We start from the raw sequence: 11,173 nt of genomic DNA, 5'->3' as shown, positions 1-11,173 counted from the left end.
TATAGTGAGCCTGAGCAAACTAATCATTCGCGATTTTACAAGCCTTGATAATGATTGTTTTGTAAGACGACTGGTCGGCGTTCAGGGCATGAACTCTTTCTGCCAGCTGCGTGACGTCAGCCACGAGCTGAGGCTTTTCTTCTTCGGTCACAAAGTTGATGATGGGCACCACCGCTAAGTGCATTCCTGGAAGGAAAAAAGCGAGAAGAAATGTTCGCGTTAGCAACACGAGCAAGTTATTCGTCTTTAAAGGGGACTGTAATGAAGTAATAATAAAAACGGTGACAGCATTGATTAACAGAGGACAAAACATCCTTATTTATTTAGTCAGGGAGGGGGGGGGTGGGGGGAGACCCTAGTAGTACCGCCATGGCCACTGCGTAAAATACAAAATAGAAATAATCAGCGTCATCGTGATAATTAAGGTGCTCAGCAGTAAATGTCAAAAAAATGCTTCCTTTTTTAACCAAGAATGAAGGCACTGAGGCAAGAGTTCAAGTTTCTTTAGCTGCGAACAACATCGCAAGGATCAATAGGGACCGGACAACTGAACGGGTGGCGCCGCCTCTCGGCGCATCGCTCAATCGCCGGAATGCGCCGGCCCATTGCCAGCGCATTGGAGGGTACTGTTTGTCGTTTGTTTGTGTGGAAATTGGAAGTCGTAAGGTTTAGATGACGTTGTGCCTGAATGTATCCTGAAGAGAACAGAAAGTTGGGCTAGTTAATTGTGTGAATATGTCCAGTGAAATGAAGTCTGGTCGAACAAGGCTGGCGAAACGCGGTGCGTTGTTGGCTTCACTGGCAGCTACGCAAACTCGTCGGACGTTTTTAAGTCGATTCATTTCTACAGGTTTCCACAGAAGCATGAGTGGCTGGTGACCTAAGCATGGTTCTTTGAAAGGCAAAGGCATGAATCTACGCATTTGGTTACTGTGTGGTCATGGAAAGCACCGAATTTTTAAAATTCCGCTTGCTACCGGATGCTCTGTGCCTTCTGTTCCCCAGGAGTGACGGCACGAGAGTCTCGGAGCCGAAGCCGCACTCCATCTGTAGTCACTTTATTGACAATTGTAAATCGAAGTAACCCAACAGCGTAAGTTACAACGCTAACATTTCCCCGCCTGTACCTGTGTACAAGAAAACCCCAGCACGGAAAAAGAAGAGGCAGCTCCACCGTCGTCGTTCGGGCTGCGTTATGATCTTCAGTGATGGGCAGAGACAATGCTTGTGTGGATACTTTCGCTGACATAGTCAAAGATAATTTACTTTTTTCTCTTAACAGAAAGGGCAGATATGAGACATGAACAATTCCTATTGCCATGATCTTGTCATTTTTCCTCTTTTCGTTTGTCAACCAATGAAAATGCGCCGAGAGCTCTGCGTTGATACTCTTGGAATTTGTTAACATTTGTTTGTGGCATGTCCACTTCGCCTAATAAAATCACTCATTTCACAGCTCAATCAATACCGCATGGTCACATAATCTGCTATCGGCTTCATATAAAAGTCGAACAAGAAAAAAAATGCAATTTAATTTCTAGAAACGAGCATAAACGTAGCATTTTTTTTTTTTTAATTTCGAAGGCCGTCTAGCAGCTTTTTCTTTTTCGCATTCACGTTGGACCTGAAACGGCTTTACGTATTTTCTCAGCAGTGTCCATTCCTTGGCCCGCCTAAATACATGTGTTTCTCATCGGCGTTTTAGTGAACGTGAGATTTCCTGATTGTGGCGTAGTATGACAAGACCGTGTTACCTCTCTGAGAAATTGCTTCTAGGTATGGCCAATGTAAACAGATTTAGCAGCAGTCCGCCAAGCTGCAGTGACAAAGTTGTAACAGGAATGACTTTCAGTTATCCGGATTCCTTTACGTGCAAATCGAAAACTACATACATGGTCGTGTCCCCTCACACTCATCAGGTATCGAGGTCAGCTAGGTATCGGCCCCGCAAGTTCGTGGTACTCTGAGAAAGTAGACCACCTTAGCGAACGAGCCATCAGAGGGATTCATTTCACAATAGAACGCTCTCTTAGTTGTCGATGGCTTATCTTACAACACATCACACTGTGTTTGTTTTTTTCGATTGTATTTAACAGTTTGACAGTATTGGACTATTGCCTTCAGATGTTCAAGGCAGGTGCGGTCAATCGCATTGAACTTCCTGCGCTGAGAGAACGCTAGCAGGAAATTTTTTTTCCTTTTCACAACCTCCGCAGCATGTCGAGAGAAAGCCATGCATAGCATCATATTTTCGAAGTCAATTAAATGTAGCAGCTCCGACGTGTTCAACAAGAGCATTGCCGTATATGTAAAAATGATGCTGAGGTGGTATTACTCATTTGGCTTGTATTATGATTAAGTTTGATGGTCTCAAGGCCGGGTTCAGTAAGCTATTGTAGCGTAATTGTGCAGGAAGTCCTGGAAGTATATGTGTGTTTGCTTTTCCAACCATAAATAGGATCCTACTTTTGTCTTGCTTGTTTATTATTTCTCATTGTACAGCTTTCGTTGCAAGGTTGAAACTGGAATGTAATTTGCTATTATTCTGCTCTGAATCGTTTGAGCCTAGCTATTACCAAAAAAGACAGGTGCAGCATCTTTTTCATTTTACATGAACGCTGACCACTACAACTACCACTACTACACGGCTCGGTGGTATTTGATCTTCAGGCAGATTCCGACTAGACCTAATATAAGATAGACGCGCAGTGCAGACGCAATTCCCGTCTTCGAAGTCGCCTTAACAAGGGCCTAATAAAGGTGTTCCTAGTGCATGGTGAAATCACGCGCGCGGCATTTTAGAGTATATAACAGAAATACCATGCGCCGGGCGGTTTCAAGACAAAAAACAACACGCACGCCCTGCCGGGAACGGCTCTTTTCTTTTTCAAGATTTCCCCGTCAAAAAATACTCCTTGCGATTACTCAAAGCAGCTCAAAGCTATCAAAACCACACCGCAAAACGACGGGGGAGGCTCAAAAACGCCTCGCAGAACGGAAACGACTGCGCCGCTCAGCTGCCTCCCCATTCCGCTGTTTCGGCACTCCGCCGCGGGCGGCGCTGTTCCACCGAGGCGACGGTGGCGCCATACAACGGGCGCCCGGTCCCTATAGGGAGCCAACTTTAAGCACGAAGTTCTTTAGCTGGTCACAAACTGAGAAACAATTGAAAATGATATTCGAGTAAGGCTATCACACCTATAAAATTTAATGTATTCTTGACGAGTTGTTTTCGGATTCAGTAAATGCAAACAAAAACTTTCCGCGCTCTGAGCTGTGCAGTGCTTTAGATCTGATTATAATAATCTAGCGATGAACTTAGACATAAAATTGCGCCCTTTGGTTTGCCGGCATGTTGTTCGAGGCCATGTGAAGCCACTCAAGCTTGACGATGTGGAGGTCTGGCAGACACCATTTCCGCCTCGCTCATAGACTGAAAGGGGTAGTATGTTTTAATGGCACTACACAAGCTTTCGTTATTATAGCTGCGTTTTTAGCTTTCAAAAATAGCAATATTTTATTATATTTAAACGGTCCTAGTGCGAAGAGAGGTGTTAAGCCTACTTTTTCCAGTACAGTTACGGTTGGGAAGTAGTTCTGCAGGCCATAAAATTTCCATTCAACGTCCAGTGGAGGTCCTTAACGTCTGCTGGAGGTCAAATGATCTTACAGTGGGCGTTGGTGAGGACAAATGGAAGTTGTCTTTTAAAGAGTGATAAGGGTTTTGCAATAATAAAGATATTACTTTCAAGAAAAAGAGGGCTTTTTCAATGTAGAAATTACCCTTCATGTCATGCATCCAAGGTTACTACAGTAACATCAATGTTCTATTTTTCCTTTTTCAAATTTCCTGATTTCCGAACAAACCACAGTTCACCACCATCTCAAAACCCGAGCCACGAGCTACACGATTGCAGCGGGAGAAAGCAATTTGCAGTTTGAAATCTAAATATTTCTCACATGATAACGCCGAAAATACATCTGTTTTTAACAGGCAGGCGTCCACATTGCGGCAAAGACCAAACTCAAGAAACATTGCAAATAAAGAAAACTTTGTTGGAAGCGCTTAGATCTCTCTTGAGTGCGCTATAAGGCGAAAGCCTTTCGTACGACTCTTTGCCCTCTTTTGCTGCCTGTTCACTCACTTAGTTCTCTTCTTCCTTTTTTTTTTTTTAATCCTTTTACTGTTTTCTCTTTTGGTTGTTTTTCCTCCTCGTTTTCGCTGTTTTCACTTTTTTCCTGTTTTACTACTTTATTTTTTTTTCTTGGCTAACTATTTGCGATGTTGTAACGCAATGACGAGGTCCGACGTAAAAGCACTGCAACATTTTTTGCAGTTTTTTTTTTCCACAACGTTTACGTATTTGCACAATTTCAACGTGCGCGGCAGTTTTGACGTCTGCTCACTATATCAACATCCATGGCTATTTCGACTTCGAATTGATTTAACTTTTTTGGCTATAATAAATAACTAATTACTCCGCGTCAACAGAGGTTTGCAATTAGAGACGTTATTTCACCCTCTACCTAACGCAACCACTCGTTAACTCATTAATCACGTCACTCTTTAACAGGGACGGTTTAACTCCCTCTGCGGACGGACGCTTTCTGCGCACATGGATGAGCCTGTAAGGGCTTTCGCCTTAAAATTATTCAAGCAGTCCGCACTGTCCATCTTACCTCCTGATCTAAGAAACAGAATTAATTGCCATAACCGCCGGGGTCACACAACAAGCGTTTGAAGTTGAAGTTTGAAGTTTTATTGTACGTAAAAGGTTAACAAAACACGAATACAGAAGGAGGTCCAAAAGTCAAGGACTGTGGACGGGACTTTCTATAATGAATATTGTAAAGAAATATATATAGAGCAGTTTCAAAATTTATACAATATTTCGCATCAGTGGGATGGGGTGAACGAAACGTGAATTTATTACAGGCCCTATTGTTGTAATGAAAACGGTTACAAACCTAATCACATAATGAAAACATAAGAAACAATTCATAAAAAGATATTAAGGATAACACTGGAACAGTTTACCTTGAAAAATACAATTAGTGTGATAACAAAAACTGACGAAGAGCGGATTTAAAAGCATGAATAGTTAATGATTGTTTCATAGATACTGGCAAAGAATTCCAAAGAGTGGTACCAGAGAATCGGACTGTTTGTTTCCGCTAATTAGTGTTTGGTTCAGGCAGCTAGGAGTTATTGTTGTTGGCGAAAAGTGTCTCGGTACGACGCGGTATTTGATCAGTGGTGGTTAGTGAGAATGGAAGCAGCTCTCTAACAGATTTATACATTAAGATACATAAACTGTACCTAGTTGATTATTTTGTTCACTGAAAGAATACTGTGTGATTGAAGCAAACGAAGGGCATTTTCTGAGCAGTGACTATACAAGTAATAATGCGTATAGATTGATTTTGAGGGAAGATAAATGCGAAGGGTACGTGTTTCCCCAAGATGAAATGCAGTACTGAATGTGAGTGTGGATGAATGAGTAATATAGAGAAATGAACGTGGGAGTATCAAAATACGGCCGAACTGTAATTAGTACTCTAGTGCCATAAGCCATTTTGCGAGAAATAGATGTGGTGTGAGTCCGAAATTTTAGATGTTTCTCAAGTTCCACACCTAAAAATGACACATGATCAGAAGCAATGATAGAGTTTGAGCCGATGTTAATAGCCAATGTCGTACATGAAATAGGATGTTTTCATGTACGGATAGGAAATAGGAAGGCATCCTTCAGTTTATATTTGACTGATACTTCAAAACGGCAAAAAAGCTCCGATAGCAATTCTTGTAATAAACTTGTTTGTTACAATATACTGGCGGCTGTATTCGCCCTAAATGGTCGACGTCTTTCGTCCAGGAGCCCGCTGGACGATATTGCCGTCTACTTACTTTGCGTACCAGTATCGCATATCAGCTTCTAGCTGAGTAATGTATTTACCTACACATAAATTTATTTCTTAAAGGAATAAGGCCTCAGTGAATAACGCTGCTCACCAGTTTTATCTTCTAAAGTTCCGCTGTCGGATAGTTCGGCGCGAGAAATCTCCAAGGTGCTCGGCACAAGCCCCGCGCCAGCGAGCCACCTGGACATGGTCTCGATCATCTCTCTGTCAGACATCCCTTCAGTCTGAGGAATGAACTTCTTCAGTAACTGAAATTAATACGAATACCAATTCACATCCATTATGAAAAATAAGAAAGGTAAACTATTCCCACGAAAGTTATTGAGTACCCCAAAATAATTTGTTAGTTTAAGCTCATGTCCCCCAGTGATTGAGTTAAGTTGCGCTTTTAAGGGTACAACACAACAATAATGAACCCCATTTGCAGGCTTCTTGAAATCAGTAGTCATTTATTTCTGCTCCTATTATCCCACGGATACTCATTAGCAATCGTAAACAAATGCATTATGCAGACACCACCCAGTATAGGCACACAGTCAAAATTTATCCGAACCGTAAGAGCCTGCCAGCGTGGCTGGCCTAGGGGCTGCCAGCGTGGCCTAGGGGCTGCCTGTTTAACTTCAGGTGCAACGGCGCTGTAATGCTGGATTCCTATATCACCCACACATCGCAATGACAAATTTCGTGTAGGCAGCGCCTGCCAAATTTGCCATGTCATGTACTCTTGTGACGTCAGAAAAATCGGCAGCCATTCAAATGTGATTAACCTTTCGATGGAGGCGAAAAGCAAGGCACCCGTGTGCTGTGCGATGTCAGTGCACGTTAGAGAACCCCAGGTGTTCTACATTTCCGGAGTCCTCCACTACGGCGTCTCTCATAGCCTGAGTCGCTTTGGGATGTTAAACCCCACAAATCAACCAGAGTGCGATTAACCCGCCGGGATGGCGCCGTGGTTATGGCGTTCGACTACTGTTCCCGAGGACGCGGGATCGAATCCCGGCCTCAACGACCGCTTTACTATGGAGGCGAAAAGCAAGGCACTATGTGCGGGGCGATGTCAGTGCGCGTTAGAGAATCCCAGGTGGTCGAAGTTTCCAGAGTCCTCCACTGAGACGTCTCTCATAACCTGAGTTGCTTCAGGACATTAAACCACACAACCCAAACCAAACCATTCGGAGCACGATCATTTTACCTGCCAACTAGCACCTGGCACGTACAGCAACGTATGTGACTTTGCACTTACATTGCCGACCCAGGCAACGCCTCTACAACACCGGCTGATGCAGGATATTCTGGACAACTGGGGCTTTTCCTCTATAATATTATTACTTGATGACACCATTGCTTCTCAATCGCGTGAAATTTTATCGCCTATTTCTGCCGGTAAGTACTTGAGTGTTAAGCTTAAACACTGGCTGCCGTGTCGGTGCGTAGGCTTTAGCTGTGCTCGTCAGCGCTGTCTGTCGACGCCATTACGTCGCTTATCTATCTTTCGTTTGTGCGTGCCAACGACGTACCTTTTTCTCGACCTGAGTCATCATTTCAGACTGCTGTTTTTTCAAGCCTCTGCACCCTCTCCTTTGTTCCTGAGCTTCGATTCTTCCTGCACTTCTTCCTTCCGCACACGCACTGAACTTTGAACTCGGCTAGAATGCTAAAGAACATACCTACAACCATATGTAGAAGTACTAGGCAAACAATTTTTGTATCGCTATACTGTTAACAACACCATTCTACAGATGTCTCTGATTTCAGAGAATCTAAGGAGGCGTATCTAAAATATTATATATTAGAAAGTTGGAAACAGCAGGAATGAATATCTCTAAAGGAACAGAATCCCTAAATATATTCACTCTGTGCCATATATTGTCATATATTCACTCTGTGCATAATATATTCACTGTGTACACAGTTTGTTCACAGCGCGTGTACACTCTATCCTTATTCGCACTAGCATAAGCTGCGCCTGTTCATCCGGCATGTTTCTTTCTTATCCCTTCCTACTTTCGTTGACCCTTCTTCGGTCAATTCGCGTAGGAGGTGCGCTTCACTTCATCTGTCAATATTCTGATTTTTTTTCTTCCCTCCTTGTGGAAAGCTTTTGAGAACTGTCACCTTGCAGCTGTATCTTTATTACGACCCCTTAGATTGCCTGATTCCTTTAAAGAAAGGCGTGTCAGCATTGAACCTGTATGGACTCATCCACTCCACATTGTAGGTTTTCCTGCTGCTGCCGCTCTTTATTTTTTTTTCAGGCCATATGATCTTCGGTTACAGGCTCAGAAATATATACGGAAGAACATCTTTCACTCCTTTCCCTACTTCTTTCTCCCCTACCCTCCTCTCCCTGGCTTTCCTTCTTCGGAAACAAAAGCGTATCGAAGCCCACACAAGTAAGGATGGCGCTGCCCAGTTGAAGGCAAGTTCATTTGTCGAAACGTTGGCTCGGCTTGCGAACTGAGGCTCCTCCTCTACCCTTTTTCAGTGTTCTTTCAGACTGTATAGCCTCAATATTTCCCCCGTTCTACGCTACATCGCAAAAAAAATTCAAGTACACTTTGGCGACTATAGTGATAAAAGGCGAAAGCCTGAGTGCAGCGCCAAGTTTGCGCCTGTACTCAGGTGCAAGCATTTCGGGGAGATGACATCAGCTCATTAGCGACGAAATCGCACTCCCTGTATATTCGCAGTTGTTCTGCGTTTACACTTGTTCTGTTGATTTTACCGGGTGCGCTGAATAAATATTTAAATACTATTATTGTTTACGCAGATGTTACCAATTAGTAAATATATTTATATTTTTCATTGATTATTAATTATTTATTTATTAATGAATTATTTAAGCAGTCATTGAGTAGTAATAAGTGATCATTGATTGGCTACGTTTACTGTTGTGTGGTCGATTTTACCGGGTGCGCGGCATTAAGTAGTACTAAATAATTACTCAACTAACTCATTAGTAATTATTACATAATTATTCAGTAACTAGCATTTGTTTATTCATCCTAAATTAATTAGTCAGTATTTAGTAATTGATAATTGATTGATATAAGGCCATTTAGGGCACGCATATTCGCGCATACTGTGGTGGGGCTCTCTGATTGGTCGAGACCTCCATGACGTCATCCCGTCTCGACCAATCAGAGCCGCCGCAAAGGGTGACACTTTTGCTGACGACAACGATGAGGCACTTACATCCGCATTTCAATGCTCGCACCACAATTTTAGCCCCAATATTACGTTGAATAAGACCTACCTCCGAGTATTTGGTCCAGCGGTCCATTTTGGCTAATTGCTTCCAGACAGTACTCCCTTGATGCGCTGCGCAGCTGCCAATCAAGCACTCGCCTCTCCTCTTCAAGAGTCTTGCAATGTTCTTCAAGCCCTTTGCCTGATCTGCCAACCAGTGAAGGCAGAAGAAGCTGTAAACTCTGTCAAACTGGCCGAATTCAGAAATGAATGGCTCGACGTCACCCTCTAAGTTAAGTTCATGAAAGCTGATGCTGGGGTGAGCGGAGTGACTTCGAGCGTAATCGATCATCTCTGGAGAACAGTCGACGCCCACTAACTTGTGGCAGGGCTGGCACCGGGGCAGGAGGCCGTCACGAGTGAAATCGCCCGTGCCGCATCCGACGTCCAAGTACTGTTGGGTTGTGTCCTGCGGTACCCTGAAGGCAGGCTGGAATACATCCAACAACTTTCTGTTGTAAACGGCTTGGAGACAGTTTTTTCTGGCGTAGAGTTCAGGGTGTATCCGCAGCGGGGATGACACGCCGCTCCGAGAAAGAGATCTTGTGCGAACGATATGCTCCTTGGCAAGACGATAAATCTTAGTGGGTTGTGAACTCAGCATGGTAGCTTGCTTTTTTGGTGAACGATTTTTCAGGACCTCAGGCAATAAGCAGGTGTGGATAATCACTTTCCTGGTTTTTTTCTTGGTCCGTAGCTGCTTCTAGTTCCTTAAAAAGTGACAAGGGTGCACTTCAGTTTTCTTACGTGTCTGTATGCAAAACCATTTCGAGTTAGGTGCCAATATTTCAGTTGATTTGGTTCTGTGTTTCGTTGCTTATTACCGTACCATTACCAGTCCTTATCGCTATCTCGATGTCAGATGTCAGAATAGCCAAGGATGTCAATATAGTTTGCAGAAGTCAGAATAACCACGGACATCTCAATTTCTCAATATAGGTCAAAATGATGCAAAAAACCTGCAAAATGTTGGAATAATTTAATGTCAGCCCTCGTCATTGCCTACAACATAAAAATAGTCAGTAAAAAAAGAAAATAGTAATAAAAGAGAAGAAAGAGTAAAAACTTTAAAAATATAGAAAACAACCAATCAGAAATAAATATGAACAGCAAAAAAGAGAAAAAATAAACTAAAAAAGCATGAAACGCGTGGAAATGCGGCAATTTAGTGCAAAGAGTCGCAGGAAATGGTTTTGCCTTACTGAAGAGAGACCTAAGTACCTTGGATGAATTGCTTTACCGTCAATGATGGACTAAAGTTCCAATTAGCTGAGTTATGAGTCTTACGATATGCTTTACTATTATTATCATGGCTTCATAACTAAAACTAATTGTGTCTACACAACTTCGCTATGAATTATGTTACCATTAACGATACTCTATTGATTGCCTGTTTATCGTTAGTTATTCTCGTTCTTAATGTCGTTACCACACAGACACACACCCTATCCACATATCTTATCCATATAATCTGTCCACACATCTTGTGGATGCTGCCGACGGGCCACGAAACGCATTCGCCTTATGACTGAGGTCTGCATGAGAGTAGAAAAGTGGGTGGCGGGTTAGCCGTGCAAGTAATCATTGCTGGATAGACACATGAAGTACCTCTGGTTTAGTGGTCATTGTTAATAATGACTGCATCATACGACGACAAAACCCGGGAGTAAAACGTTCGCCGAGAAAAAAGCAATTTAAACATGAATGTCTAGCAGTGTACCATAGTAGGATTCCAATGCCTTAGATAACAGAAAGGGCGTACGCCTGGTGCAGCTGCTTCTGCATCTCCACCTACCACCAACCTTATAAACATCATGCGACGATATGTTAGCAACCTTTATCCAAACATCCGCCCAGTGTAATTATCATGCCAACTTTGCAGTCATCAGTATTTTGACTAGATGCGCTTTGTTTTTGAGAACATAGAACTAGTAGCTGCTTACACAGGCTGGAGTGATTGAGCCGCGGAAAATGTAACGTTTCTTTCCGGGCTATTCGATGC

The 11,173-nt window shown here is 42.9% G+C and overlaps 1 protein-coding gene across 1 annotated transcript; it reads right to left on the bottom strand.

Moving 5' to 3' along the window:
* On the bottom strand, positions 1 to 9,205 carry LOC146173448 (uncharacterized). Its single transcript, XM_084585198.1, has 3 exons — positions 9,179 to 9,205; positions 6,014 to 6,170; positions 1 to 186 (listed from the first exon to the last, which is right to left on the bottom strand). Exons 1-3 carry the CDS (start codon positions 9,203 to 9,205, stop codon positions 20 to 22), a joined length of 351 nt encoding a protein of 116 aa, XP_084441324.1. The 3' UTR covers positions 1 to 19.
* Positions 9,206 to 11,173: the final 1,968 nt, after the last annotated feature.

The sequence above is a fragment of the Amblyomma maculatum genome, chromosome 11 (assembly GCF_055883805.1).
Source record: "Amblyomma maculatum isolate TAMU_Amacu chromosome 11, ASM5588380v1, whole genome shotgun sequence".
In the NCBI taxonomy this organism is placed as follows: Eukaryota; Metazoa; Arthropoda; class Arachnida; order Ixodida; family Ixodidae; genus Amblyomma; species Amblyomma maculatum.
The sequence above is the reverse complement of the archived record's forward strand: the minus strand, read 5'-3'. Positions and strand labels throughout refer to the sequence as shown.

What these genes read in the sequence shown, in the direction of transcription:
- LOC146173448 (XM_084585198.1), bottom strand. Translation starts at nt 9,205, where the DNA reads ATGGACCGCTGGACCAAATACTCGGAG. An exon ending in GCTGGACCAAATACTCGGAG is followed by an intron (nt 6,171 to 9,178) that starts GTAGGTCTTATT and finishes TATTAATTTCAG; the next exon opens with TTACTGAAGAAGTTCATTCC. An exon ending in AACTTTAGAAGATAAAACTG is followed by an intron (nt 187 to 6,013) that starts GTGAGCAGCGTT and finishes TTTTCCTTCCAG; the next exon opens with GAATGCACTTAGCGGTGGTG.